Source organism: Gekko japonicus, unplaced genomic scaffold (genome assembly GCF_001447785.1).
Source record: "Gekko japonicus isolate JY-2015 unplaced genomic scaffold, Gekko_japonicus_V1.1 scaffold2129, whole genome shotgun sequence".
Taxonomy (NCBI): Eukaryota; Metazoa; Chordata; class Lepidosauria; order Squamata; family Gekkonidae; genus Gekko; species Gekko japonicus.
In genome coordinates this window covers 164,612-189,177 of record NW_015176516.1, presented here as the reverse complement: position 1 = coordinate 189,177, position 24,566 = coordinate 164,612, and the positions used below count along the sequence as shown (strand labels likewise).

General features: G+C 46.7%; 1 protein-coding gene across 1 annotated transcript in view; it reads left to right on the top strand.

Moving 5' to 3' along the window:
• CHPF (chondroitin polymerizing factor) overlaps positions 1–18,579 on the top strand; it is a 24,399-nt gene extending 5,820 nt beyond the window's left edge. Inside the window, exon 3 of the mRNA XM_015427369.1 lies at positions 16,358–18,579. Coding sequence (XP_015282855.1) covers positions 16,358–17,623 — 1,266 coding nt within the window. The 3' untranslated portion in view covers positions 17,624–18,579. The remainder of the gene's footprint in view (positions 1–16,357) is intronic.
• The last annotated feature ends 5,987 nt before the right edge of the window (positions 18,580–24,566 follow it).

Below are 24,566 nucleotides of genomic sequence, written 5' to 3'. Positions count from 1 at the left end.
TGTTTTAACCCGCCGGGGGGGGGGGGAGCCACGCACACCTGCACACCAAGCCCCAAATTTGGGGCTCGGTGTGCAAGTGCGCGGCCCCCGCCTCTCCCCAGCAGTGTCTAAAGGTCCAATTTTTAAAAAAATTAATGACAGTTTTCTTTTTCATCTATCAGATAAGGTACAACTAAAAAATCCACAAAATCTAAGTATTAGGTATTGAGGAGTTCTGGCAGGTGGTTTGATTCATATACTCAAAAAAAGTATACCATGTCTCTGTAAACATATTTTTCCTATTGGGATTCTCAACTTGTATCAAGTCCCATATTTTATCATACCGCTGTGCCAAAGTCAGTATATTCTTAGTATTCCATTGTTGTGCCAATATTATTTTACCAGCTAATAGGAGATGGATTAATAGCTAAGGGTCCTTTTAAACCCTGCTGGTCAGAGGTGGGGGGGAAAGCTGTGCACATCTGCCCGCCAAGCCCCGAATTCGGGGCTCGGTATGCAAGCGCGTGGCCCTTGGCTCTCCCCAGCAGCATCTAAAGGGTCTTTTTGAACTCTGCTGGGGAAAGGTGGGGGTGGGGGAGGCTGGGTGATTGCTCTCGGGGGCGGGACTTCCCCCCATCCACCACCACCAGTTGGTGGGAAGGAGCTCCTCCAAAGCGGGCAGCCCCTGCCAAACCGGGGGGTCTGGCAAACCTAGTGGGAGGACTTAGATTTGATTGCAGTGGTCCTTGTGTTGGCAGCGTGTGGAGGCTGATCAGCATACTTAGCAACAAGACAAGGGGGTGAACAAACATGTGGACAAGCGGGACCCAAGAGATGCTGTTTACCTTGACTTCCAGAAAGCTTTTGGTAAAGTTCCTCATCAAAGGCTCCTAAGTAAGCTCAATAGTCATGGGATAAAAGGACAAGTCCTCTTGTGGATCAAAAACTGGCTAATTAATAGGAAACAAAGAGTGCGTATAAATGGGCAATTTTCACAGTGGAGGGTCGTAAGCAGTGGGGTACTGTGGGGCTCAGTAGTGGGTCCGATGCTTTTTAACTTGTTCATGAATGATTTGGATAAGAGAGAGATCTTGGAGTTGTAGTAGATAACTCACTGAAAATGTCAATACAGTGTGTGACTGCAATAAAAAAGGCCAACGCTATGCTGGGGATTATTAGGAAGGGAATTGAAAATAAATCAGCCAGTATCATAATGCCCCTGTATAAATCAATGGTGCGACATCGTTTGGAATACTGTGTACAATTCTGGTCACCGCACCTTAAAAAGGATATTATAGCTTTGGGAAAAGTGCAGAAAAGGGCAACTCGAATGATAAAAGGTTTGGAACACTTTCCCTATGAGGAAAGGTTAAAGCGCTTAGGGCTCTTTAGCTTGGAGAAACGATGACTGAGGGCTGACATGATCGAGGTTTACAAGATTATGCATGGGATAGAGCAGGTTGAGAAATAAGTACTTTTCTCCCTTTCTCACAATACAAGCACTCGTGGGCACTCAATGAAATTGCTCAGCTGTCAGGTTAGAACGGATAAAAGGAAGTACTTTTAGTTTAGTGTAGTGAGCTAGTTTGGTGTAGTGGTAAGTGCACAGACTCTAATCTGGGGGAACTGGGTTTGATTCCCCACTCCTCCAGTTGCACCTGCTGGATGACCTTGGGCAAGCCATAGATCTTCGTCGTGGTCACTGTGCAGTCCCACACATGGGTTGGGCACCTGCGCATGACCTCGATCAGAGAATATTCCAGAGCTTGCCTCAGGAGTCTTTTTGGCAGGCTCTCTTCCCGCCCTGGGGAGCAGGCACGGACTGCGCATGCCTGGAGCGGGGGTGAGAGCAGCCTCCCACTCAGTTCTTCTTCGACCACCTTCATGTTTAAACCTCGCAGTGATCGCTCTAGCTGAGGTTTTTTTCTTTCTTCATTAGCTTCTTCTTGTCTTTGCTTCTTTCCTTTGTTTTTCTTCTAAAGTAAACCAAATGAAAAAAATAGAAGTTCGCTTTACTATTTTTCTTCAATTTCGTTCTTTCGCTCCCCCCCCCTCCCCTTGGTCGGGAAGGTGTTTGCATGGGCCGCACCCTACTTTTTAAGTCGTGTCGCCATTGTCCTGCTAAACTCCCATCTAACGACAGCCACGACCTTTGTTTAATTTATTTGGGGGAGTTTCATCGGGTGGACTCATGCCCTCATTGTGCCAAATTCACTAGACAGGCTCGTAGGAATAGGGTGGCTGTATGCCAATAAAGGTATTTGATTTTGATTTAAAAAGAATAGGGTGGCCTGCCTTCACACAGTTCTTTTGGAAGCTGCATTGCGCCCTACAATGTCTTCAACAGCGTCTTGTCCTTCTTCTGCTCTTCAGAAGATGCCTTCTCTCTCCAAGAACACTAAATCTTCAAAACAGAAACCTAAAAAGCGGGATGATAAACCCTCTTCGACTCCGATATCGAAGTCATCGAAATCGACTTCAGCTCTGAAACTCAATCCCATGATAATCTCCGGTCTCTCGATGTCGACTCCTAAGGTTGCCTCTACGGCAACCTCTGCTTAGAAGTCTAAACGCCAGCCTTCGACTTCGCTGCCAGCTTTATCCTCTCCGACGGATTGCATTCCGCTTGGTCAAAACTCTAAGTCACCACCGTGGAAGTCTTCTTCTCACTATGGTTCTCCAAGGGCTGTTGCCCGTTGCTCTACATCTCATGATTCCCAGCTGCCTATCCATGTTTTGGGTGAGAGGGAGCACTTTATGAGAAGTCGATCTCGATTTCTTCGATCACGTTATGATCGCAGGGCATATGACTAACACAGATCGCTTTCCCAATCACAGACTCAGTCTGATTACAGATCCTGGTCCCCGGATATCAGGCATTGTAGATCGTATCGCCTGCGGTCCTACTCCAGGTTTTCCACTCCTCGCTGGGACCGCTATATGCCATTGTGGGACACTGACCTTCGTTGTCACCACCCCATCTTGTCTTGCACTCGACGCTTGTGCTCTGTTGCCTTGATTCATTCCCTGGAGCTGACCAGCCTCCAGATGCGTCGACGTCAGCAGATGCCCCGAAGCATTCTCCATCAGAACCTCGGTACCATCTGCCCACTGATACCCAGACAACTCTGGATGTGTCTCATCATATCCGATCATCATCTCCGGACTCTGTGTCTGACCGCTCCGTTTCGGGTGATCTCGACCCTGACGTGATTCTCGTTGAGGACAACGGTCACCATTCTGGTTCCCTTTCACCAACTGAAGGGGCTAAGGCTTATTTGGAGCTTGTCACTAGGATGGCCACAGCACTCCAAGTGTAGGGTTCTACCGATACCCCTGAGGTAACCGATGTCATCCATAAGCTGGTTCAGGCAGACTTGCCACCATCGACAATTCTACCTTTGCTGCCAACCTTTCGGTGCTCAAAGAGCTATGGGACCATCCTGCTTCCGTACCTCCGATATCGAAGAGATATGATGCCATTTATAAAATCCAAGAGTCCTCAGGGAAATTCCTTTTCAATCATCCTTCGCCAAATTCCATGATAATTCATTCTTCCTCGAAGTCTAAACAGCTGAGACAATCCCTTCTGATCGTGAGGGCTGTAAGATTGATTCCATTGCGAAGAAAATCTACTCTGTGGCTGCCATGAACATTAGGATCGATACTTACCTGTCCTACCTTTCCGCTTACGCTTTCAATGTGGCTACAGCTGTTCGTCCAGTTCTCGATTCCATCCCAGATAAATATAGGCCCACTCTATCTGCTGCTCTTTTCTAGATTTGCTCAATTTCGAAACAACAAATCAACTCGGTACGGCATGCCGTTACTTGTCCCTCCACGGTTCTTACATCTTCCATTGCTCTTCGGCACCATGCCTGGCTTAGAAATAAATCTCTTCAAACCAATGTCAAGGTTAAGATCGAAGACTTGCCCTTTGATGGCGAGGGTCTCTTTCACTTCACCATAGATGAGACCCTGAAGGCTGTCGATGATAGTAGAAAGAACGCTAGTAATCTACTTCCACGCCGCACTCTCGATACCGACAATGGAAACCCTACTATAATAAACATCAGCCTTCTCCTGCTGCCGCCACGCAATGGAGGCGACGACCCTATGATTTTCGTCCACCTTCTCAAAAGCCAAGGCCCCAAGCGCCCAAGAAGTCGCAACAACCCAAGCAATCCCGTTTGACCACCTGGATCGCCTGCCACCGCTGCTTTCTTTCACCCCTCCTGTTGGGACCCGACTTTCCCTTCCTTCCAACCTGGGAAGACATTACTACCGACACCTGGGTCCTTCGCATTGTACGGGTTGGGTACGCCATAGAGTTCATTTCGCCCCCAACCCTCCCTCACTTCGTCATCACGCCCCCGAATCCATCACTTTGTCTAGAGGTCCTTACACTCCTTGACAAGGGGGCCATCGAGGTCATTCCAGAGGTGCAACGAACTCTTGGCTTCTACTCCAAATATTTCCTAGTCCCCAAAAGGAACGGCGGTTTGCGCGCTATCATGTACCTTTGGGATCTCAACCTCTTTGTCCTCTGCAAGAAGTTTCGAATGGTCACCTTGCAATCTGTCCTTCCTCTGCTCCCCAAGTCTGGATGGCTAGCGTCGATAGATCTCCAAGACACCTATTTCCATGTCACCATCCGACCTCAACATTGCACATTTCTCCGCTTTGCCATCGAGGCCACCCACTACCAATACAGGGTCCTTCCCTTCGGCCTCTGCACGGCCCCCAGGGTCTTCACGAAGATGATGGCTGTAGTTGCGGCAGCATTGCACCAAAGGGGGATTGCCCTTTATCCATACATTGACGACTGGCTTCTTCTCACCTCTACACGATCTCAACTTCTTGTGGATGTTCATTCCACACGGGCCCTCCTATGCTCCTTGGGACTCTGCATCAATTTCATGAAGTCCGCCCTTCAACCTGCTCAGACCTTACAATTTCTTGGAGCCTGTCTCGATACCATGACCGAGATGGCCTTCCTCCCAGAATCGAGGGCCAAGGACATTGTGTCTCTAGTCTCGACCTTTCAGCGTTGCCCCGACAGTTGGCTCGGTCAATCATGAGGCTTCTTGGTTACTTTGCATCCACAGTGTTTGTGGTCTCTCATGCCAGATTACGGATGCACCCACCCCAGCTCTGGTTTATCCACAACTTCGATCCTCAAGGGGGTCACTGGACCACAATCCTTTTGATTCCACCACAGGTGCTCAACAGTCTGACCTGGTGGTCTCTTCCACAGAATCTCCTCTCTGGCATGCCTTTTCGACATCGACCTCTGGAGATCTGGCTATCGACAGATGCCTCCCTTTGGGGTTGGGGAGCGCAATGTGGGACTCTGCCAGAGGAACTTGGACTCCTCGAGAGAGAGAGGACTCTCCATATCAATGCCTTGGAGCTCCGCGCTGTTCATCTGGCCTTGATTTCGTTCCTTCCTCTGCTGACCGGCAAGGTGGTTCAAGTCGCCTCAGACAACATTGCCACTGTCTTCTACATAAACACGCAGGGCAGCACTGCCTCTGCTTGCCTTTGTTGCACGCCTCTGCGCCTCTGGAATTGGGGTCTTTGACATTCGATCTCCATATCGGCTATACACATTCCCGGTGTTCAGAATATCGACACCGATCGTCTGAGTCGTTCAGCTCCTCACGACAACGAGTGGTCTCTCCACCCTCGATATCTTCATCATGTTTTCCTTGAGTTTGGTCGCCCGACCATAGACGGCTTTGGGACTCCAGAGAATGCTCGATGCCCTCTCTTTTTCACTTGAGGTTCCCTGTCTGCCAGATCCCTCGGAGATGCCTTCCTCCACAGAGGGACCGGGACCCTATTCTATTTTTCCCCTCTTTTCCCTCTCATCTCCAGGGTTCTCCAGAAAATTGTAGCGGATGCCACCACCTGCATCCTCATCACTCCTTGGTGGCCGCGCCAGCTATGGTTCCCTCACCTCCTGCGATTGTTCAGGGGACGGTTTCTTCAACTCCCTTGTGTGTCTGATCTCCTCTCTCGAGATGGGGGCCAAATCTTCTACCCTGATCCGGGTTTTTTAAAACTCACTGCTACATCGTATCCTTGAAGGAATCTGGTCTTGCATACTCTTCTCTGAAAGTGCGCCTTGCAGCTATCTCAGCGTTTCACCCTTCAATTCAGGGATCTACGGTGTTCTCCCACTGCCTCACAAAGTCCTTTCTCAAAGGTCTCCTCCACCTCTGTCCGCCTCGGAAGCCGCTGGTGCCATCCTGGAGTCTGTCTCTACTCCTCACCCACCTGATGTCTAAGCTGTTTGAGCCCATGGCTTCGATAGACTTTCGACTTCTATCCTGGAAAACAGCATTCCTGATTGCTGTCACGACGGCTCGCCGGGTCGGAGAACTTGCTGCATTCTGTGCAGATCCTCCATACACTATTTTTCACAAGGAGAAAGCTGTTCTCAGACCAGACCCATCCTTTCTCACTAAAGTGGTTTCTGTCTTTCACCTTTCTCAGTCTTCTGTCCTACCCACTTTCTTTCCAAACCCGGCTGACGCTCCGCAAAGAGCCTTACACTGCCTCAATGTCCAGAGAGCTCTCTCCTTTTATCACCACTGCACGCAACCCTTTAGAAAGTCTCAAAGGCTTTTTGTTGTGTATGCCTCCCCATGCAAGGGTGAGACCATCTCTTCTCAGCGATTATCGAAGTTTTTATCAACCATAATCGGATTATCAACCATAGCCCTTTGCTATGAGTTAGCGCATCAACCCATACCTACCTCTGTCACCACTCACTCCACGAGGGCAGTCTCAACTTTGACTGCTTTCCTGGCTGGTGTCCCGTTAGAAGACGTCTGTGCCGCTGCCACGTGGTCCTCCACTTTGACCTTTGTATCCCACTATGCACTGGACGTTCAAGCTCGACGGGATGCTGCTTTTGGCCAAGTGGTGCTAAAGTCTCTCTTCACCTGATTCTTCTACTTCTACAGGTAGGACCTGTACATTGAAACAATAATGCTATGTCCTAACCTATTTCTTATGTTTTTCAGCTGCCAGCACCCTCCTCCATCTGGCTTAGCTCTTGTAATCACCCATGTGTGGGACTGCACAGAGACCACGACGAAGATAAACAGGTTGCTTACCTGTAACTGATGATCTTCGAGTGGTCATCTGTGCAGTACCACAATCCCACCCAGCCTTCCCTGCTGCTGGCATCTCCTGTTCACCTTTCTTTGGCTTGATGGGACTTACCGATAGTGGTCGAAGGAACTGAGTGGGAGGCGGGTCTCTCCCCCGCTCCAGGCATGCACAGTATGTGCCTGCTCCCCAGGATGGGAAGAGACTCCTGAGGCAAGCTCTGGAATATTCTGCGATCGAGGTTGTGCTCAGGCACCCAACCCATGTGTTGGACTGCACAGATGACCACTTGAAGATCACCAGTTACAGGTAAGCAACCTGTTTTTCTGGCAGAGCTGTTCTTGAAAAGGATTTGTGGGTGTGTGTGTGTGGGGGTACATCGCTTTCCCCTGTGTCTCCCTCCCTACATTATTTCCTTTTCCTCTTCTCCTGGCAACCTCCATATCCTCTGCTCTTTCTCTGCCTCATTCTCTAATTCCAGCCATTCTCCAACCTTCTATCTGCCTCCCATCTTCAGCTATGTTTATTTATTTATTTTCTTTTATATCCCACATTTCTCCACAGTGGGGGCCAAGGCACCTTATATTATTCTCCCCCAGGGTGGGGTTTGCTCCAGGGTGGGTTTGAGGAGGGGAGGGACTTTAGACTTGGGGAGGGGTGTAATGCCATAGAGTCCACCTTCCGAAGTAGCCATTTTCTCCAAGAGAAACCATCTCTCTTGCGGGGAGATCAGTTGTAGTCCCAGAAGATCTCCAGCCATCACCTGGAGGTTGACAGCTCTATCTCTTCTCCTTTTTATCCTCATGACAACCCTGCGAAATAGGTTAGACCAAAAGTATGTGACTGGCCCTACATCATCTAGTGAGCTTCCATGGCACACTGGTGATTTGACCTTGTGTCTCCCAGATCCTAGTCTGAAGCTCTATCCACTACATCACACTGGCTTTCATAGGATGGCTGCTGTTGAACAGCAGCAAGCAGCCAGACCTAGGTGAGTCATGTAATTCAGGTAGTAGCAGGTAGCTTGGTGGTTGCTGCCAGGCCTGGCACAATGAGTCCTCTCTCAAACACCAAAACAGCCACTGCCTTTTAGTGACAAAAACTGAGCCTTGAATGGTGTGGTTGACATCTATACCTGCTTGCGGGGAGGGCGGGATATAAATCCAATAAATAAATAAATATATCTGGGAAAGTTTTAGAACAAATAAACAGACAGTCCTTGAGCATTTAGAAAGGACGGCTGTAATTACTAAGAGCCAGCATGGGTTTCTCAAGAACAAGTCATGTCAGACTAACCTTATCTCTCTCTCTTTTTTTAGAAAGTTACTACCTTGCTGGTTCTGTAGACATAGTTTTATCTTGATTTCAGTAAGGCTTTTGATAAGGTTCCACATAATATTCTTGTTGACAAATTGGAAAAATGTGGTTTGGATCCTATGACTATTAGGTGGAACTGTAACTGGTTGACAGATCTCACTCAAAGAGTGCTTGTGAATGGTTCCTCATCTTCTTGGAGAGGAGTGACAAGTGGAGTGCCTCAAGGGACCTGTTTTGTTCAACATCTTTATCAATGATTTGGATGAAGGGATTGAGGGAATGCTTATTAAATTTGCAGATGATACTAAATTGGGAAGGGTAGCAAATACAGTAGAAGACAAAGTCAGAATGCAGAATGATCTTGACAGGCTGCAAAACTGGGGTAAAACAAATAAAATGAATTTCAATGTGGATAAATGTAAAGTTCTGCATTTAGGTAGGAAAAATCAAATGCATAATTATTTTATTATTTTATTTTATTTATCTTTAAATTTATACCCCACCCTCCCTGAAGGCTCAGGGCGGCTCACAAGGGGCACGAATGCCCAAGTTAAAACATTAAAACAGTACAGAACAACATACAATACAATAAATACAATTCACTAAAATTTATAGATTGGGGGAGACTTGTCTTGGCAGTACTATGTGTGAAAAGGATCTAGGGATCTTAGTAGACCATACACTGAACATGAGTCAGCAGTGTGATGCGGTTGCTAAAAAGGCAACTGCCATTTTGGGCTGTATCAACAGAAGTATAGTGTCCAGATCATGTGAACTGATTGGTACCACTTTGCTCTGCTCTGGTTAGACCTCACCTAGAGTATTGTGTTAAGTTTGGGGCACCATAATTTAAGAAGGATATAGACAAGCTAGAAGATGTCCACAGGAAAGCAACAAAGATGGTGAGGGGTCTAAAGACCAAGTCCTATGAGGAAAGGTTGAAGGAGCTGCGTATGTTTAGCCTGGAGAGGAGACAACCGAGAGGTGATATGATAACCATTTTCAAGTACTTGAACGGCTGTCATCTAGAAGATGGTACGGAGTTGTTTTCTGTTGCCCCAGAAGGCTGGACCAGAACCAATGGGTTGAAATTAAATCAGAAGAGTTTTAGGCTAAACATTAGGAAGAACAGGCTTCCTCAGGAGGCGGTGGGCTCTCCTTCTTTGGAGGTTTTCAAACAGAGGTTAGATGGCCATTTGACAGCAAGGCTGATTCTGTGAACTTAGGCAGATCATGAGAGGGAGGGCAGGAAGGGTTGCCTCAGTGCTTAGTTCTTATGGCCCTTTCTTACACGCCCAGGGAAATGCTGATTGCCACTTTGGGGTCAGGAAACAATTTTTCTCCAGGCCAGTTTGGCTGGGGATCCTGGAGGTTTTTTGTCATCTGGGCATGGAACAGCAGTCACTGTGGGTGTGGAGGGGGAGGTATTTGTGAATTTCCTGCCTTGTGCAGGGGGTTGGACTAGATGACCCTGGAGATCCCTTCCAACACTATGATTCTATGCTTCTATAACAGCCATGGAGAGCTTCTGTTTCTTAAAGCTACAGGCACTCCTTTTATCATTTTGGGGTTTTTACCCCCCGTGTATTTTTTTAGATGTCAGATTTTTCTGCAAACCTGAGGCCCTTTTCAGGTTTGTAGAAAGATCTGTCTTCCCCATTCACTGCTCCAGTCACTGGATTTAAGTCTGGAAAGATTTGGCCAACTTCACTGTTAGAATATAGGATGATGATACAAGTGCATATCTAATTTTTTTGTTCCTGATGTCTCTCACACACAGTGCTTGCACAATTAGAACTGACTTTCTGTATCTCAGATATGCAGATCAACTATTGAAGAGGGTCTGGAATGAACTTTAAATTGGACATGTGAATTTGGTCTCGGTTGCAGGGGAAATTGTAGATCCATCTCATGAGGCTAGCACTTAGTTTTCCTCATTCAGGAATCAGAGGCAGATCCTCACTCATTCTTCTGTCGATGGCTGAAAGGTTCCTTGGGGTTGGGTCAAGTTTGACGATCAAGCAGAAAAATAAAAGGGCATTTCTTGTACCTTGTCTTTTTTTTTTCTTATGGGGCAATAAATGCTCTGTGTGTATTTCTTTTTTTTTTTTGTTAAATCTTTTTATTGTTTTTGTAAAAAACATTACATATGACACATACTTATTGGTTCTAGGTTTCTACATATAGCAACTAAGGTAATTACTAACATAAGAACATAAGAACATAAGAGACGCCAATGTTGGATCAGGCCAAAGGCCCATCCAGTCCAACACTCTGTGTCACACAGTGGCCAGAAATACCAGTGCCATCAGGAGGTCCAGCAGTGGGGCCAGGACATTAGAAGCCCTCCCACTGTTGACCCCCCCAAGCACCAAGAAGACAGAGCATCACTTGCCCCAGAGCCCCTAGCTATACCTTGTGGCTAATAGCCACTGATGGACCTCTGCTCCATATGCTTATCTAATTCCCTTTTGAAGCCATCCATGCTTGTAGCACCCACCACTTCCTGTGGCAGTGAATTCCAAGTGTTAATCACTCTTTGGGTGAAGAAGGACGTCCTTCCTGGGCCCAAGTCCTAACGAATTTGGTGTAAGTAGGAGAATTACTGTTATTCACTCTCTTCAAGGAGTCTGTAAGTTTTGCCATTATAAACTGATCCCAGACTTTCTCTTGCCACCCTGAAATTGTGGGGGGGGGGGGAGATTTCCAAGCTGCTGCAATTGTTAACCTAGCAGCCGCTAGTAATATTGATATGAGTTCTTTACTACTCCCTATCATTGATTCATCCCACAGATTTAGCAATGCCACTTCCGGTGTACAAGGTAATGACTGCCTGGTGATCTCATTTATCAGAGTTATCACATTTCTCCAAAAGCTTTGTATTTCTCGACAGCCCCACCAGCAGTGATGGTATGTCCCTATCTGACCACACTGCTTCCAGCAAGCATTGTTTATTGTTTATTGACGGATTGATTTTATGTACCTGTTGCGGGGTAAGGTACAAATGAGAGGTGTGTATTTCTGGGCTGTGACTTCCCAAGGAACAATAATTCCTGACTAATCTGGCATAGTTCTATACCAGTACAACAAACATAGGTTGATGGGAACGTATTTGATGCTGTTGCAGTAATCAGTCTTAAGTGTGCCACAAGGCACTCGCTTTGTTCTCGCTGCAGTAGCTACCTATGTGTCATTTAATTTCTTTTTATATAGCTGTCTACTATGTGAAACATGGAATATGCATTTGTTCTTGAGGGTATTGGCTGTCAGAATTTGATATATGAATAGGTTACTTGGGCATTAATGATTGCAGAGCCCAAGAACCTGGAGCCAGGAAGTTCTTGATGGGATCTGATGAAAGGAGAGGCCTATTTAATTTTCACGACTGGAGCCTTCAGTCCTAAAAGGGGTGGTGGTAGCCTTTGCAGCATAGAAGCGGCACAGTCTTCTACTGGCTCTGGGGGATGAGGGTTGCAGGCAAATGGCTGTGTGCAGTGAGGCATAATTTTTTATATTGCCATCACAAGTCCTGTTCATTTCACTGATCACACAGACATCTGGTCTGTTGCTTATTGTAGGTTCAGTCTTTGGGGGGGGTGTCAAGTGCTGTGCCACTTTAGTTCAGTGCCACTTTAGTTCAGTGTAAGACTATAGGTATCATACACGACTTTCTGTCCTGAAAATAAAATATGCACAGTTAATAGAGAGGCATGCTTTATTTATTCAGCAGCTTTCTAAGAACTTAGAATGTTTTGGGGGGAGGACTGGATAATGGAAGGGTGTGTGTGTAGGACAAATATTGTCAGCTTTGTCTTGCAGGTGGATATGAAATACATCTGGTAAAGCAAGATAAGAATGCCAATCCCAAACTTTAGCCTACTTTTTTCCTACAACTAACTGTCATGGACCGTTAAAAGTGCTTTAGCTCTTGACTAATTTGCAAACTCAGCAAGAAAAGCTTAATGATATCATAGCTACCGCTAGAGGGCCATGCCTCTACCAGATGGTAAGATAGTGTAGCCCCAAAGATAGTGTTGCCCTCGGACTTTCCTGTCCATCCTTCCGCTGCTAATACTGTAGTTGGGTGGGGTGCCAACCATGCCTGTATAGACAGTTTTCAGCTTATAGCTTGTACTAGTACATATGTTGGAGTGATGTGTTTCCGTTGTGCAGTGTGGTACTTTCTACTGGACAGTGAGCTTTCCATATTCTCAAGCACATGTACTCTGGAGTAGTTATGATGGTGGAGAGGCTAATGCAATAAACCTTGGTGCTGATCATGGATGCAATTGGCTCCTAGTCTATTTAGGGCAGGGGTGTCGAACTCATTTGTTATGAAGGCTGGATCTAGCATAAATGAGAGCTTGTTGGGCTGGACGATGTGTGTCATAAAACATAATGCCAGGTAGCGGAGATATAAACTTTATAAAGGACACAAACACAAAGGATTTTTTTTTAACTTGAAATAAAAACACGCTTAAAACATTAGCACTCTTGCAATATTTTGTTTATTTAACAGTGTCTGATAACTGACACTTCTTGAATTCTTGCATCAAAATGTCTGTATGCTGTTCAGGTGTGTATCTGTAAGCTGCAAACCTACGATGACGCAGCAGCAGCAAAACTGGAAGCAGAAGCAGAAGACAGCCAGTTCCACTGCGGGCCCAATAGAAGCCCTCTAGGGGCCTAATCCACATGTTTCACACCCCTGATTTAGGGGGTATTGGTAGGATGCCAGCTTAGGCAGCCATGAATATATAAGCTTGCATTCATGTAGGTATCCCAAATTGAGGTACGAGAGAGAGAGAGTGAGAGAGCGCACGTGTGCATGCTGAAAAACTTTGGAGCAGGATTGAAGATGTAACATTTCCAGAAAATTTAGGCCATGGGGGAAAAATTCTCTGGGAGGAAATGGAAAAGTACAAATGCCTTGGAGGTTTTCACAAGAAAATGTGTCAGTATGCCCAGTGCTACAGAGGCACAGGCACAATCTGCTGCATAATTATGTAGTAAACAAATTGGGGCATGTTGTTTGGACAGAAGTAGTCTCATATGGTCATATTGAAGCTAACAAGGCATATCGGGATTGTGAGTTAAACTTTATGACATTGAAGTATTCAGTAGGGTATTATCATACACACAGTTTATTAATTGTGGACAAAATTAATCACATTTAAACAATAAGAAAATCCTTGAAAATGTTTTATATGGTTATAGTAGATGCAAGAATTATAATTCTCTAATGTGGCCGATTGTCTTACATTAAAAATCTTTATTCCACACATTTTGAGTGAGTAAAACCTTGTCTTAAAAACTAATTCATTCCAAAAGAAATATTTCACAGATTTCTTTCAATTTCCAGTTTTTCTAATTTTTCTGTTGGAAAAACTAGGCCAGGGGGACACGCAACCCCCCCGGACCCCCCACCCCCCCCCCCCCCAGGGTGTCACATTTCTCGGCTTAGGAGCTGGTGTTGTCTAGGTGACAGAGAACGGCCTTGAAGTGGGATGTCTGCCGCTGAAGAGTTGCCTTTGCTGTGGAGTGAGCCTGTGATTGGGAGGGGGTGGGACCCTCCTCTCTCAACCTTTCTCTTCCAAACCTCATCAGCAGAACAACCTTTAAGACCGGTCAGTGCTGGAGTCCTCCCTGCTTCTCTTTGGGTATTAAGGAGAAAGGGGCTGGGACAGGCATCGAACTGGTAACTGCCAGCCTGAACTCTCCGTCTGATTCAAATATATTGGGAATGACAGAGAGGAACGAAGTTAATTCTTCATTTTTAAAACAGTAGCTGCCTTAAGAGACCTGTTATAACCTGGCCCGTAGTTACAGTGGGGGTATTGGGAGGAAGAAGAAGAGGAGGAGGAGGAGGAGATTGGATTTATACCCTGCCCTTCACTACCCGAAGGAGTCTCAGAGTTTCCCTTCCCCTCCCCACAACAGATGCCCTGTGAGGTAGGTGGGGCTGAGAGAGCTCTGAGAGAACTGCTTTTTTTAAAGGACAGCTGTGCCAGAGCTTGTGACTGACCCAAGGTCACATCAGCAGCCGCAAGTGGAGGAGTGGGGAATCAAACCCGGTTCTCCCAGATTAGAGTCCGCACACTTAACCATGACACCAAACTGGCCACAAGATTTCCTTCTGAAAATGGTAAGGGATTTCATTGCTTTAGGCAGGGGAAGGGTGGGGGATGTCTTTGCATTTCGTTTATATCTGGGGTGGCTGTTGTGGGGGGTGTTCGTGCTGCTTTTAGGTTATGATTAGTATTATTGTCTTTATTATTACATAAAAGTACAGTTGTTTAGAGGGAGACATAAAAATAATGGCAGCCCCATAAGAATATTTTTTTTTGCCCCACAAGCCACAAAATCCTGGCTTCAGGCCTGGTTCTACCCTGTGGGAGATAAATTAAATAAATAAATAGCAACAACAGTGATCCTTCATGCAGTACTGCTATGTTGAGGTCAAGCTCTTTTTGCAAATTGAAAGTGCTGTAGTAGATAGTGAATAGTTAAGAGCTTATAGAGGGCCTAAATCTCTGAATGGGGAAGCTTGAGTGTGTGTGCACACGTGTATGTGCATACATGCATTTGAAGACTCTGATCAGATGTAATATGAAACTCTGGCTTAGTTTAACTGTGGATAGTGTTTACAAGGATTCAGTGCACCGATGATCACTGAAATCCTGGCTTGCTTAATAAATACTGGCTTCATTGTTGCTTTGGAGATTGTCACCAGAGAACATCTGCATTCAGACATGCAAAACCATAGTGAAAGCTAATTGTAGTTGTGAAGAGATGATTTTTTTCTTTGGAGGTTTGAACTGAGCAAGACTTTCTCCTTGAGTTTCAAAAAGTTTTTTTTCTTCCTCTTGGCAGAGAACAGGCAGGAGGAGGGAAGTGAATTCATTGGTTTTCCAGCCTCACTTCTGCCATCATTTTAGAAATGCTAATAGATCTAGTGAGAGACAATGGGATGGTCAAGCTTCCCCCATCTAGCAGGGAACAGAGTTTTGGGGGAATTAAGTTCAGAAAAACTTCAGGAAAAATTTCCTGGTAACTTAAGGAAAGGTTTCTTTGACCTGCCTGACCTGGTCAGTGGGAGGGGAAAGAGAGGTGATAGTGAGTGAGAAAGAGGCTTCAAGGTGATAGAAACCCTTTAGAACATCTGTAACTTTCTAAGCTAAGGAGCCTACAGGGAGGGATAGAGGGAATTACATTTTACCCTTTTTTGACTCCCTTGTTCACCCTGGTGCTGTGCTGAGGATATGCTTGTGGACGTTTCCTTGCTAATAAATGCTTTATAACTTTTGATGCTGATAGTGGTTCTCTGTACCCCACCATCTTGGACACTGTATTTTTAAAAGGAGCATCAGGAGGAAGGGGAGGGTCAATCAGCTGGCAAATGGCTACTCCCCCAGCGGTGCATAAGGCAGTAAGCCATCCCCATAATAAGCAGATGTTAGTTAGTGGAAGACAAAGAGGCAGGGCCTCAGAACTGGGAACATAAGTTCTGGACCTCCCAGTGGACAATTCCTATGAAGGCCATGTGGTGGTGGCAGTTGAACAGAGAGGGAGAGAAGCCCCGCCAGGTGTTGGGAAACTCTTGGAGGGCTTGGTGGAATAGGGTCTTCAGGACAGAGCAGGACTGTTCTGCTACAGTAGTTAATAAATTAAGTTCAGATCCTGATTTGATGGGCCCTAAACACAGTTAGTGGAGCAGCCTGCATTTTGACAGCCACACTAACCATAGTTATCTTAAATAAACTTTTTTTTTTGAGTGGGGCAGTGTCTCAACTAAGGCTGTTAGTTGGAATTGCTCTTTTCCATGGAGGTAAAGTGATGTCTCGGTGTCTCTGTTCCTAGTCCATTTGCGTCCTTTTGAGTTCTGCTGAAAGGTTTTGCTGACTCTACTTTGACCTTGCTATGCTTTCTATCCCTACAGCTGGAGATTCAAAATACCAGCAGCCTGTCTGCAGATGGTGAGTTGAGTGCCACATGGCCTACTGGCATTGCAGCCGCGTTCCAACCAAAGACTCGGTTTGAGGTGCTGCGTTGGGATTACTTTACTGAAGAGGCAGCCTTTGCCTGTGTGGATGGAACTCCAAAGTGTGAGCTCCAAGGAGCAGATGCAGCTGACGTGGCAGATGTGGTTGCTGCAGCTATAGAAGAGCTGAACCACCGATACCAGCCGGTGCTACATGTGCGCAAGCAGCAGTTACTGAATGGGTACCGCCGCTTTGACCCTACACGAGGCATGGAGTACACGCTGGACTTGCAGCTGGAGATGGTGACTCAAAAGGGGTACAGCCGCTCACTGGCCAAGAGGGTACATCTGCTGCGCCCACTCAGTGAGGTTGAGATCATCCCTATGCCCTACGTCACTGAGGCTAGCCGAGTTAATGTCATCCTTCCACTAACTGCCCCAGAGCGGGACTATGCTGCACGCTTTCTAGAGGTCTATGCTACAGCAGCCTTTGAGAATGCTGAGAATGCTGTGCTCACATTTCTTTTCATCTATGATCCCTTTGAGGCTCAACAGGTGTCTCAGAATGATGTCTTTGGGGCAGTGAAAGCACGTATCGCAGAATATGAACGACGGTATACCCAAGTGAAGATCCCATGGATCAGTGTCAAGACAGATGCACCTTCCCAGATCAAGGTTATGGACATAATCTCCAAAAAGCACCCTGTAGACACGCTCTTCTTTGTGGCTGGTGTGAGCACAGAGGTCACAACAGAGTTCCTCAACCGCTGCCGCATGAACACCATCAATAGTTGGCAGGTCTTCTTCCCCATCCACTTTCAGGGCTACAATCCCACCATTGCTTTCCACAACCAACCCTCTCCTCTTTCTAGCTTGGACCTGGTCCGTGATGCTGGCCACTTTGACCGTGATGCTTTCAACGAAGCTTGCTTCTACAATGCAGACTACATGGCAGCCCGCACACGCATGGCATCTGATGTGCAGGATATTGAGGATATCTTGGAGACTATGGACACCTATGATCTGTTTGTCAAGTATTCTAACCTGCACGTCTTCCGTGCTGTAGAACCTGCCCTCCTCCAGCAGTACAGGCCACACAGCTGCAACCCCCGACTGAGTGAGGAGCAATATCACCGTTGCGTGCAGAGCAGCCTGGAGGGCCTGGGTTCCCGTGCCCAGCTGGCCATGGTGCTCTTTGAGCAGGAGCAAGGCAACAGCACGTGAGCCCTGGAAACAGAGGCCGGGGCCAGCCTGCTTCAACCTCCCCCTCTGCATTTGCTTCCTATAGTAGCAGAGGGGAGCTGAAAACGACTCTTCCAGCTTGGAACCCAGGTGTAGTTCTGACTGGCCTTATGGGCTGCATTGTGGACAGTAGATGTAAATGGGAATTGAGGCATTGGCTCTAGTCCCGTTTTCTCTCTTGCTCCGTTCCCTTAGCCTGGACTCAGGTCCTTCCTTCCCCTTTGCAGCAGGATTGGCAGCTGCAAGCGCCAGCTAAGGGGCAGGCAGGACCTGCCCTGAGACTTGCTTCCTTGAACTGCTCACTGCCACAGGTCCTGCCTTTGGGGTTCCTGGGCTCTTAGAGGGGCCTTCTGGAGAAGCAGCAGGAAGGGCTTGTGGGGTGGGCAGAAGGAGGCTCTGGGAAGTTGGATCCTGGGACAGGAAGGGGAATGAGAGAATTTCTTGCCTATAAGGAGCATTGCTCAGTCTTGTGGCTGCAGCTTGGTGCTAACTTAATGAACACTCCAGATCTGAGTATGAAATAACTCATTTTGGGGTGGGAAGACAGAGGGTTTCCTGTTGTTTTTGATTTGCTCTGAGACACTCCTTGGAAACCATGACCCAGGCTGTTTGGCCTCAGATTAGTAGTGGGGGTGGGGGTGGCACAGAACAGGCAAGAGCCTTCTGTAGGAGAGTCAAGCTGCCCCTGTTGCCAGGCTGGACCTGGCACTGTGGGAAAAATCATATCCCTGGTGCTGCCGCCCACATATGCCGCCTGCAGGGCTGAAGGTATGTGGGCAGTCTACCTTGCTGCCATGTGGAGTCTCCTAGAAGTCTTCAGCAGAATGTATTTTGTTGGTCAGCCTGGTGCTGTGACCGTGGAGCAGGGAAAACCCAGCATTGTGTGGTGGGGTGGACAATGGAGCATGGCTCTCCAGTGGGTTTATATTTAACATGAGATTGGTAGCTAAATTTTGTCTTACATTTTAATAAACTGAAGTGAAGAACAAGGTGTTTGGCTCTGATTTCTCAATGTGCAGACTCGATTTGGAGACAAATAGTGGGAGTTATATGTTAGAATTTGGGGAAAGCTGGTGTGGTATCCTAAAGAGTGAAAAACAAGCAGCTGTAGAATAAACCTCTTAGTTGTGCAGCCACATGTTGTAAATGTTAGAACAAATCTCTTATCTTGGATTACATACTGACCACTGCCTGCAAGTACGAGCTATGCCCCTTTCAAGTTATAAACTGTTTTAAAGTCCCAATGGAGCAAGAGTCTGCCACAGAAATTTGATAGTGCAACTGCTATACGATAAGTTGAAGATCAGTTTGGTGGCAGTGGGGATCCTTACAAAGGATCTGTGTAACTGGCTAGTAGAGAAATGAGAGGCAAGAGAGTTAGTGTGCTGAAGATCTTGAAAAGATAGCCAAAGAGCTAAGGACTTGAATCCCATGGAAAACTTCTACTACTGGGAGTTTCTCTGATTCCTCCCTTCCACTGCAGACCTCCAACTCCCCTTCATGCTGTTCCTGTTGTTGGAAAAATTTGCAAAAATACTTAGGTATTCAGAGTTTGCAATGGATCTTTGCTTCACTGGAGGCATTTCTTTCTGTGTAAAAATCTTTATTTCTAAGGGAAGGGTACACAGGAAAAGCTACAAAATAAAAGACCTAAGGCTACATCTCTACAGCTACAGAACAGACCGACCACACGGTCTCTCAACAACAACTGTAATGGAGATTCTTCTTCTTCTTGACCCTTAGAAGGAAATCACCTGAATACATTAATCAGTGATAGTGAGTAAACAGACTTAGCTTTCGTCTTTGTTTTCATTGGCTCTGAGCCAAGTTTCCCTTCCAGGTCAGTCTAAACAATAGCACACAAGGTAAATGGATTAACCCTATAATGACTGAATTAGACCTTGCAACACACACATATTTCCAACACCAGTTTGAACAACAGCATTCCCAGCAGTCTTCCCCCCTCTGTGTCCAGTGGCCTTGTACGAGTATGTTCCATGCTCTACAGAGCTACAGTAACCACTCCTTATTGGTCATCGGGAACTTCTAGCTTGGTCCTTTGGCATTAACACTTCCGCGTACGCTCAGTCAGCCCACATAAAGATGATGATTTCAGTAATTTTACTGTATTTTACTGACTCCTTATTGGTCATCGGGAACTTCTAGCCTGGTCCTTTGGCATTAACACTTCCACGTACGCTCAGTCAGCCCACATAAAGATGTTGATTTCAGTAATTTTACTGTATTTTACTCGTTTCAGTAAAATAAGTCTCTGAGAAAGGGATCAGAGTCTGTTTTAATCTTTTCAGATTTATATATTGAATTTAATTCTTCCCTTCTTTTCTCCCACCCACACTGTGATCTGTACAATGGGAATTTAATGACTGTGGCCCTGGATATTCTTCAAGCCATGCCAAGTTCTGGTACACACACATTAACAAGTCTGTCGGCCACTTATTGCAGTACATATGCCTGCTTAAAGTGATTTCATTAAGCACTATTATTCTAGTGTTGCTCATATTTACTGAACAATGAGCAAGAGATGAGAAGTTGTGCTTAATATCAAGGCAGTCATGGTGGCTCTGCCATGTGACCATCCTTTCTTAAGAAAAGCCAGATATTTCCCTCTGCAACTCTACATGCATCCTTGCAGTCCCAGGTGTAAGCCTCTGTGCCTGCTGTATTTCCCTCTGCCTAGTTTTTTGGGAAGGCCGACTGCGGGCCTCTTCAAACAAATTTAATTTCCTGTAAATCAGGAACCTTTTCCCCTAGATGTCTGAATTTTGACAGGGAACATTCCTTGACTGAGTTGTACAGTTCTGGAAAATGTCATCCCAGTTGGATGGAAAACAAGATGTAAAAACAAATGATAATTAGAAAATAAAAAAATATGGCACACACCTGTTCTTGGGCATGTTCTAGGGTGCTAAAAGAAGCACGGGAGCGCGATCTTACACTCCCCTGCGGCTCTGTTCTCCCTCCGTCAGCACCTGATCACACTGGGGAGGCAATGGCGTAGTCCCAGTGAGGCAACATGGTGGTCCCATGTTAGTGCACATGCACAGACTGCAGGTGGCTGCAGGATGCTGCGGGCTGCTAGCGCGTCCGCGGTCCCACGCCCGCCGTTGCTGAGGATCTTTTGGTTGGTACTCCATTTCCCCTAGTACCTTTTCGATCCGCATTTTCAGCCGGATGTGACAGGTTAGGGGCGGGTGTGCGACGCATGGGGTTGACACGGTAATGTTGTACAAAATAGTTTATGGCTTAACAAAATTTGGGAAAACATCACACTGCAAGCACTGAATTTACCTGTTTTTATGTGTTCATGTGTTTTATTGTTCTGTACTGCGGTGGCTCAAGTGGTTGAGACGTGAACTACAGGCTGTGGAAGGTCAGTAGTTCAGCAGTTCAAGACCCAAATGTGCCGCATGACAGAGTGAGCTCCTGTCTCTAGTTCCAGCTCCTGCCAACCTACCAGTTCGAAAGCAAGAAATTGCAAGTAGATAAATAGGTACCACATCAGTGGGAAGGTAACAGCATTCCGTGTGCCTTGGTGTTTAGTCATGCCGGCCACATGACCACGGAAATGTCTTTGGACAGCGCTGGCTCTTTGGCTTTGAAACGGAGATGAGCACCGCAACCCTAGAGTCGGATTCGACTGGCTTTTGAACAAGGGAACCTTTGAAAAAAATTAATAAAATGTTTATTTAAAGAAGAAGGGACAGTACTGCTGTAGCAAATATCTGTTTCTCAGCTTGCTCCAGGGCAGTTATAGTGTTCAGCTCCTTCTGGGGGAGGGGGTATGATGTGATTTTTTCCACCATTTAGCTCTATGCCAAGAAAAAATTCACCTGCTTAAATATTTTCATGTGAAATGCAGAAGAGGCAAAAGAGCATTGTAAGACATGTCCTTGTTACCTCTGCTGCATCCTTTTAAAGGCACAAAAATAGGGTCATTTTAAAAAAAAGGCATTCCCACAAATAGCTGCTGTCCAGTTGTTTAAGAAAAGAACAGAGGAACCAATAACCCAGCGACAAGCCCAATGGCTTTCAAGTTGTGTTCGTGGAGAAACCTAGCATTTTGTGGAAGAGCTTCAGAAGCCTGCTTCTCTTTTCCCTGTATGTGAATAAGTGCAGAAGAATTTCCCAGAAAGCCTGCCACCAAAAGCTTGGTTAACATGCTCCAGCCAGTCTTTCTGCTGCCAGAGGTGGCAGCAGAAAGCAAGCAAGCAAGCAATCCAGGGAGCAAATGGGGAGGGGAAAGACACACTAGTGGTCATGTTCATCAGGCAGTTTCATGGTAAAGGTAGAACTGATGAACTGAAAATGCTCCATGAATTCCCTCAGAGCCACTACCTTAGTGTCTGACTGGGAGTGTGTTCGTATCAGTACTGCCAGCCACAAAGCTCAGCAGGTGACTTTGGGCCAATTGCTTCATCTCAGCCTAACCTGCCTGACAGGATTATTATGGTAATAAAATTAGTGTCAGGTTCCACAGCCAACAACTGAGTACACGCTTATCAGAAAGGTTATACTTTATTGCAGAGCTATAGAGGCAGTAACAAAGTCACTGTTAAGAATGGCAGCGTTCCTACAAGCATAATGGGATATAGGGTATTCGTATGCACCCCCCCCTTTCCATAAGCCAATTAGTCTGGCTCCCGCGTGCGGGAGAAGGGTCCCCAGGCTGTTAGAGGCCGCAGCTAGGAACCGAAAGTGCTCCCACGATTCCAGGCATCCCAGACACTACACCAGCAACCTACAAGGTCATTGATAAGAAAGCAGTACAGAAGGAAAAGTAAAGAAGCAGCATCTGGCCCACAGAGCAAGAGAATGGATCCACACACACACCCATCATGGCAGCATAGCTGACATTCTGCCCCCTCGAAACGCAGCTTCTCTCGCCCAGCCTGGGAGATCTCCCGGTCAGTCCGGGAGAGGTCCCGGTTTATCCAGGAACTCCCGGTGGAATTTCCGCAACAGCCTAGGGGCCCTAATATTCCCTACTTCCACCCATTCGAGGTGCTGGGGTCCAAAATCAAGCCATTCCACCAAATAAAACAATTGTCCACGTTTCACTTTAGAGTCCAATATCTTGGAGATTTCATAATGTTCCTCACCCTCAATCATAATAGGAGGGGGTACAGGTTGTGATGGTCACCAGGGGCTCGACCCTGAATCCCGCTTCAGGAGTCTGAAATGAAATCCAGAATGGCAATTTCTCAAATAAGATCTAGATCCACTGCAACATCATTAATCACTCTTTTCACCTTGAAGTGACCAAGGTATTGCCAACCTAGTTTCCACTAGGATGTGTAACTAGGATGTAACTAGGCGCGGCAGTGCCTTAGCGAACGGAGCTGGAGCCACGCCGGAGCGTACCTGCGCGCCAGAGGGGCCTGCCGATCCACCACCGGAAGACCACAAGGAGAAGGAGGAAGTGAAAGCCGGAAAAAGCCAAGCTGACAAGCCGACCGGGAGGAAGAAGATCAACAAAGACCTCCACAGGGTGCCGGTAGGGCAGTCCCCATCCCCAGCATATGTGGCCATAGGTAGGGATAAGCGATTAACTATAAGCCACTCAGAGACCCCCTGGGGGTTCGAGCGGGGTAGAAAGTTGAAAGATAAATAAAAATAAAATGTAAGACTTTAATGTTTTTAGTTGACACATACACTGAATCTCCAGGCTGCAGAGCCCAACCCTCCACCCTTCTCTTGTCAGCCTGAGTCTTGTAAGCCTCCTTAGCCGCATTCAACGTTTTACAAAGGACGGGCCACGAGTCTTTATTTATTTATTTATTTTATTCAGTTTATACCCCGCCCTCCCCGCAATGCAGGCTCAGGGCTTTCAAACGTTGGCACCAGTGTGCAGCTTCCCCCGACCCCAAGTCACTTGGCCCCTCCAAAAAGGCCACCGGGGGACTGTCGTAGCCATATAAAGCCTTAAAGGGGGACAGTCCAGTGGACGAATGGCAAGTGTTGTTGTAACAAAATTCGGCTAGGGGTAGCCGCTCCACCCAATCATCTTGTTGATAATTGGTGAAACAGCGAAGATACTGCTCCAACATCTGATTAACCCGTTCCATTTGTCCGTCAGTCTCTGGGTGGTAAGCACTGCTCATGGCCCGTTCGACCCCCATGAGTTTCATAAGGTCCCCCCAAAAGCGGGAGACAAACTGGGCCCTCCTGTCGGATATCACCTTGGACGGGAGCATATGCAGGCGGGCCACGTGGAACATGAAGGCTTTGGCCAGGGCCTTCGCTGTGGGTAGGGACGTAAACGGGACAAAGTGAGCCTGTTTAGAAAATAAGTCCACAACCACCCAAATGACAGTCATAGATTTACTGGGAGGTAGGTCCGTAATAAAGTCCATGGAAATCACCTCCCAAGGCCGGCTAGGAGTCGGGTGTGGTTGCAGCAAGCCTGGGGGTTTCCCCGGCCAGGACTTACTCATGGCACAGACTTGGCATGACTTGACAAATGAAGATAAATCCTTCCGCATTTGCGGCCACCAGAATTGTCGCTGCATAAGCTGCAGGGACTTTACGAAGCCAGGATGTCCTGATAACTTAGAACCGTGCACAGCTTGCAAAACTTCCCCCCTGAGGGAGAGGGGTACCAGCAGTCATCAGATCTCAGCTGATCAACTGGTGTCTTGCAGTCCTTGGAGAATGAGTAGGATAAATACGCAGTGAATGAGAAAGCCCCACCTGCAGCTTTACTACCTCGAGATCCACTATACAAACTAGGCCAGAAAGTGTTCTAGAATCTGTCCCAGAATGCTCTGCAACACACACAGTAGAGCCATATAAACTGATGTGGAAAGCATTCTGTAGGGATGATAAGTTTGATGTGCATTGGTCATATCTGGTGAATGGACTTGAATGGAAGCTAACACAGACAGAGGGAGGAATTATGTAAATA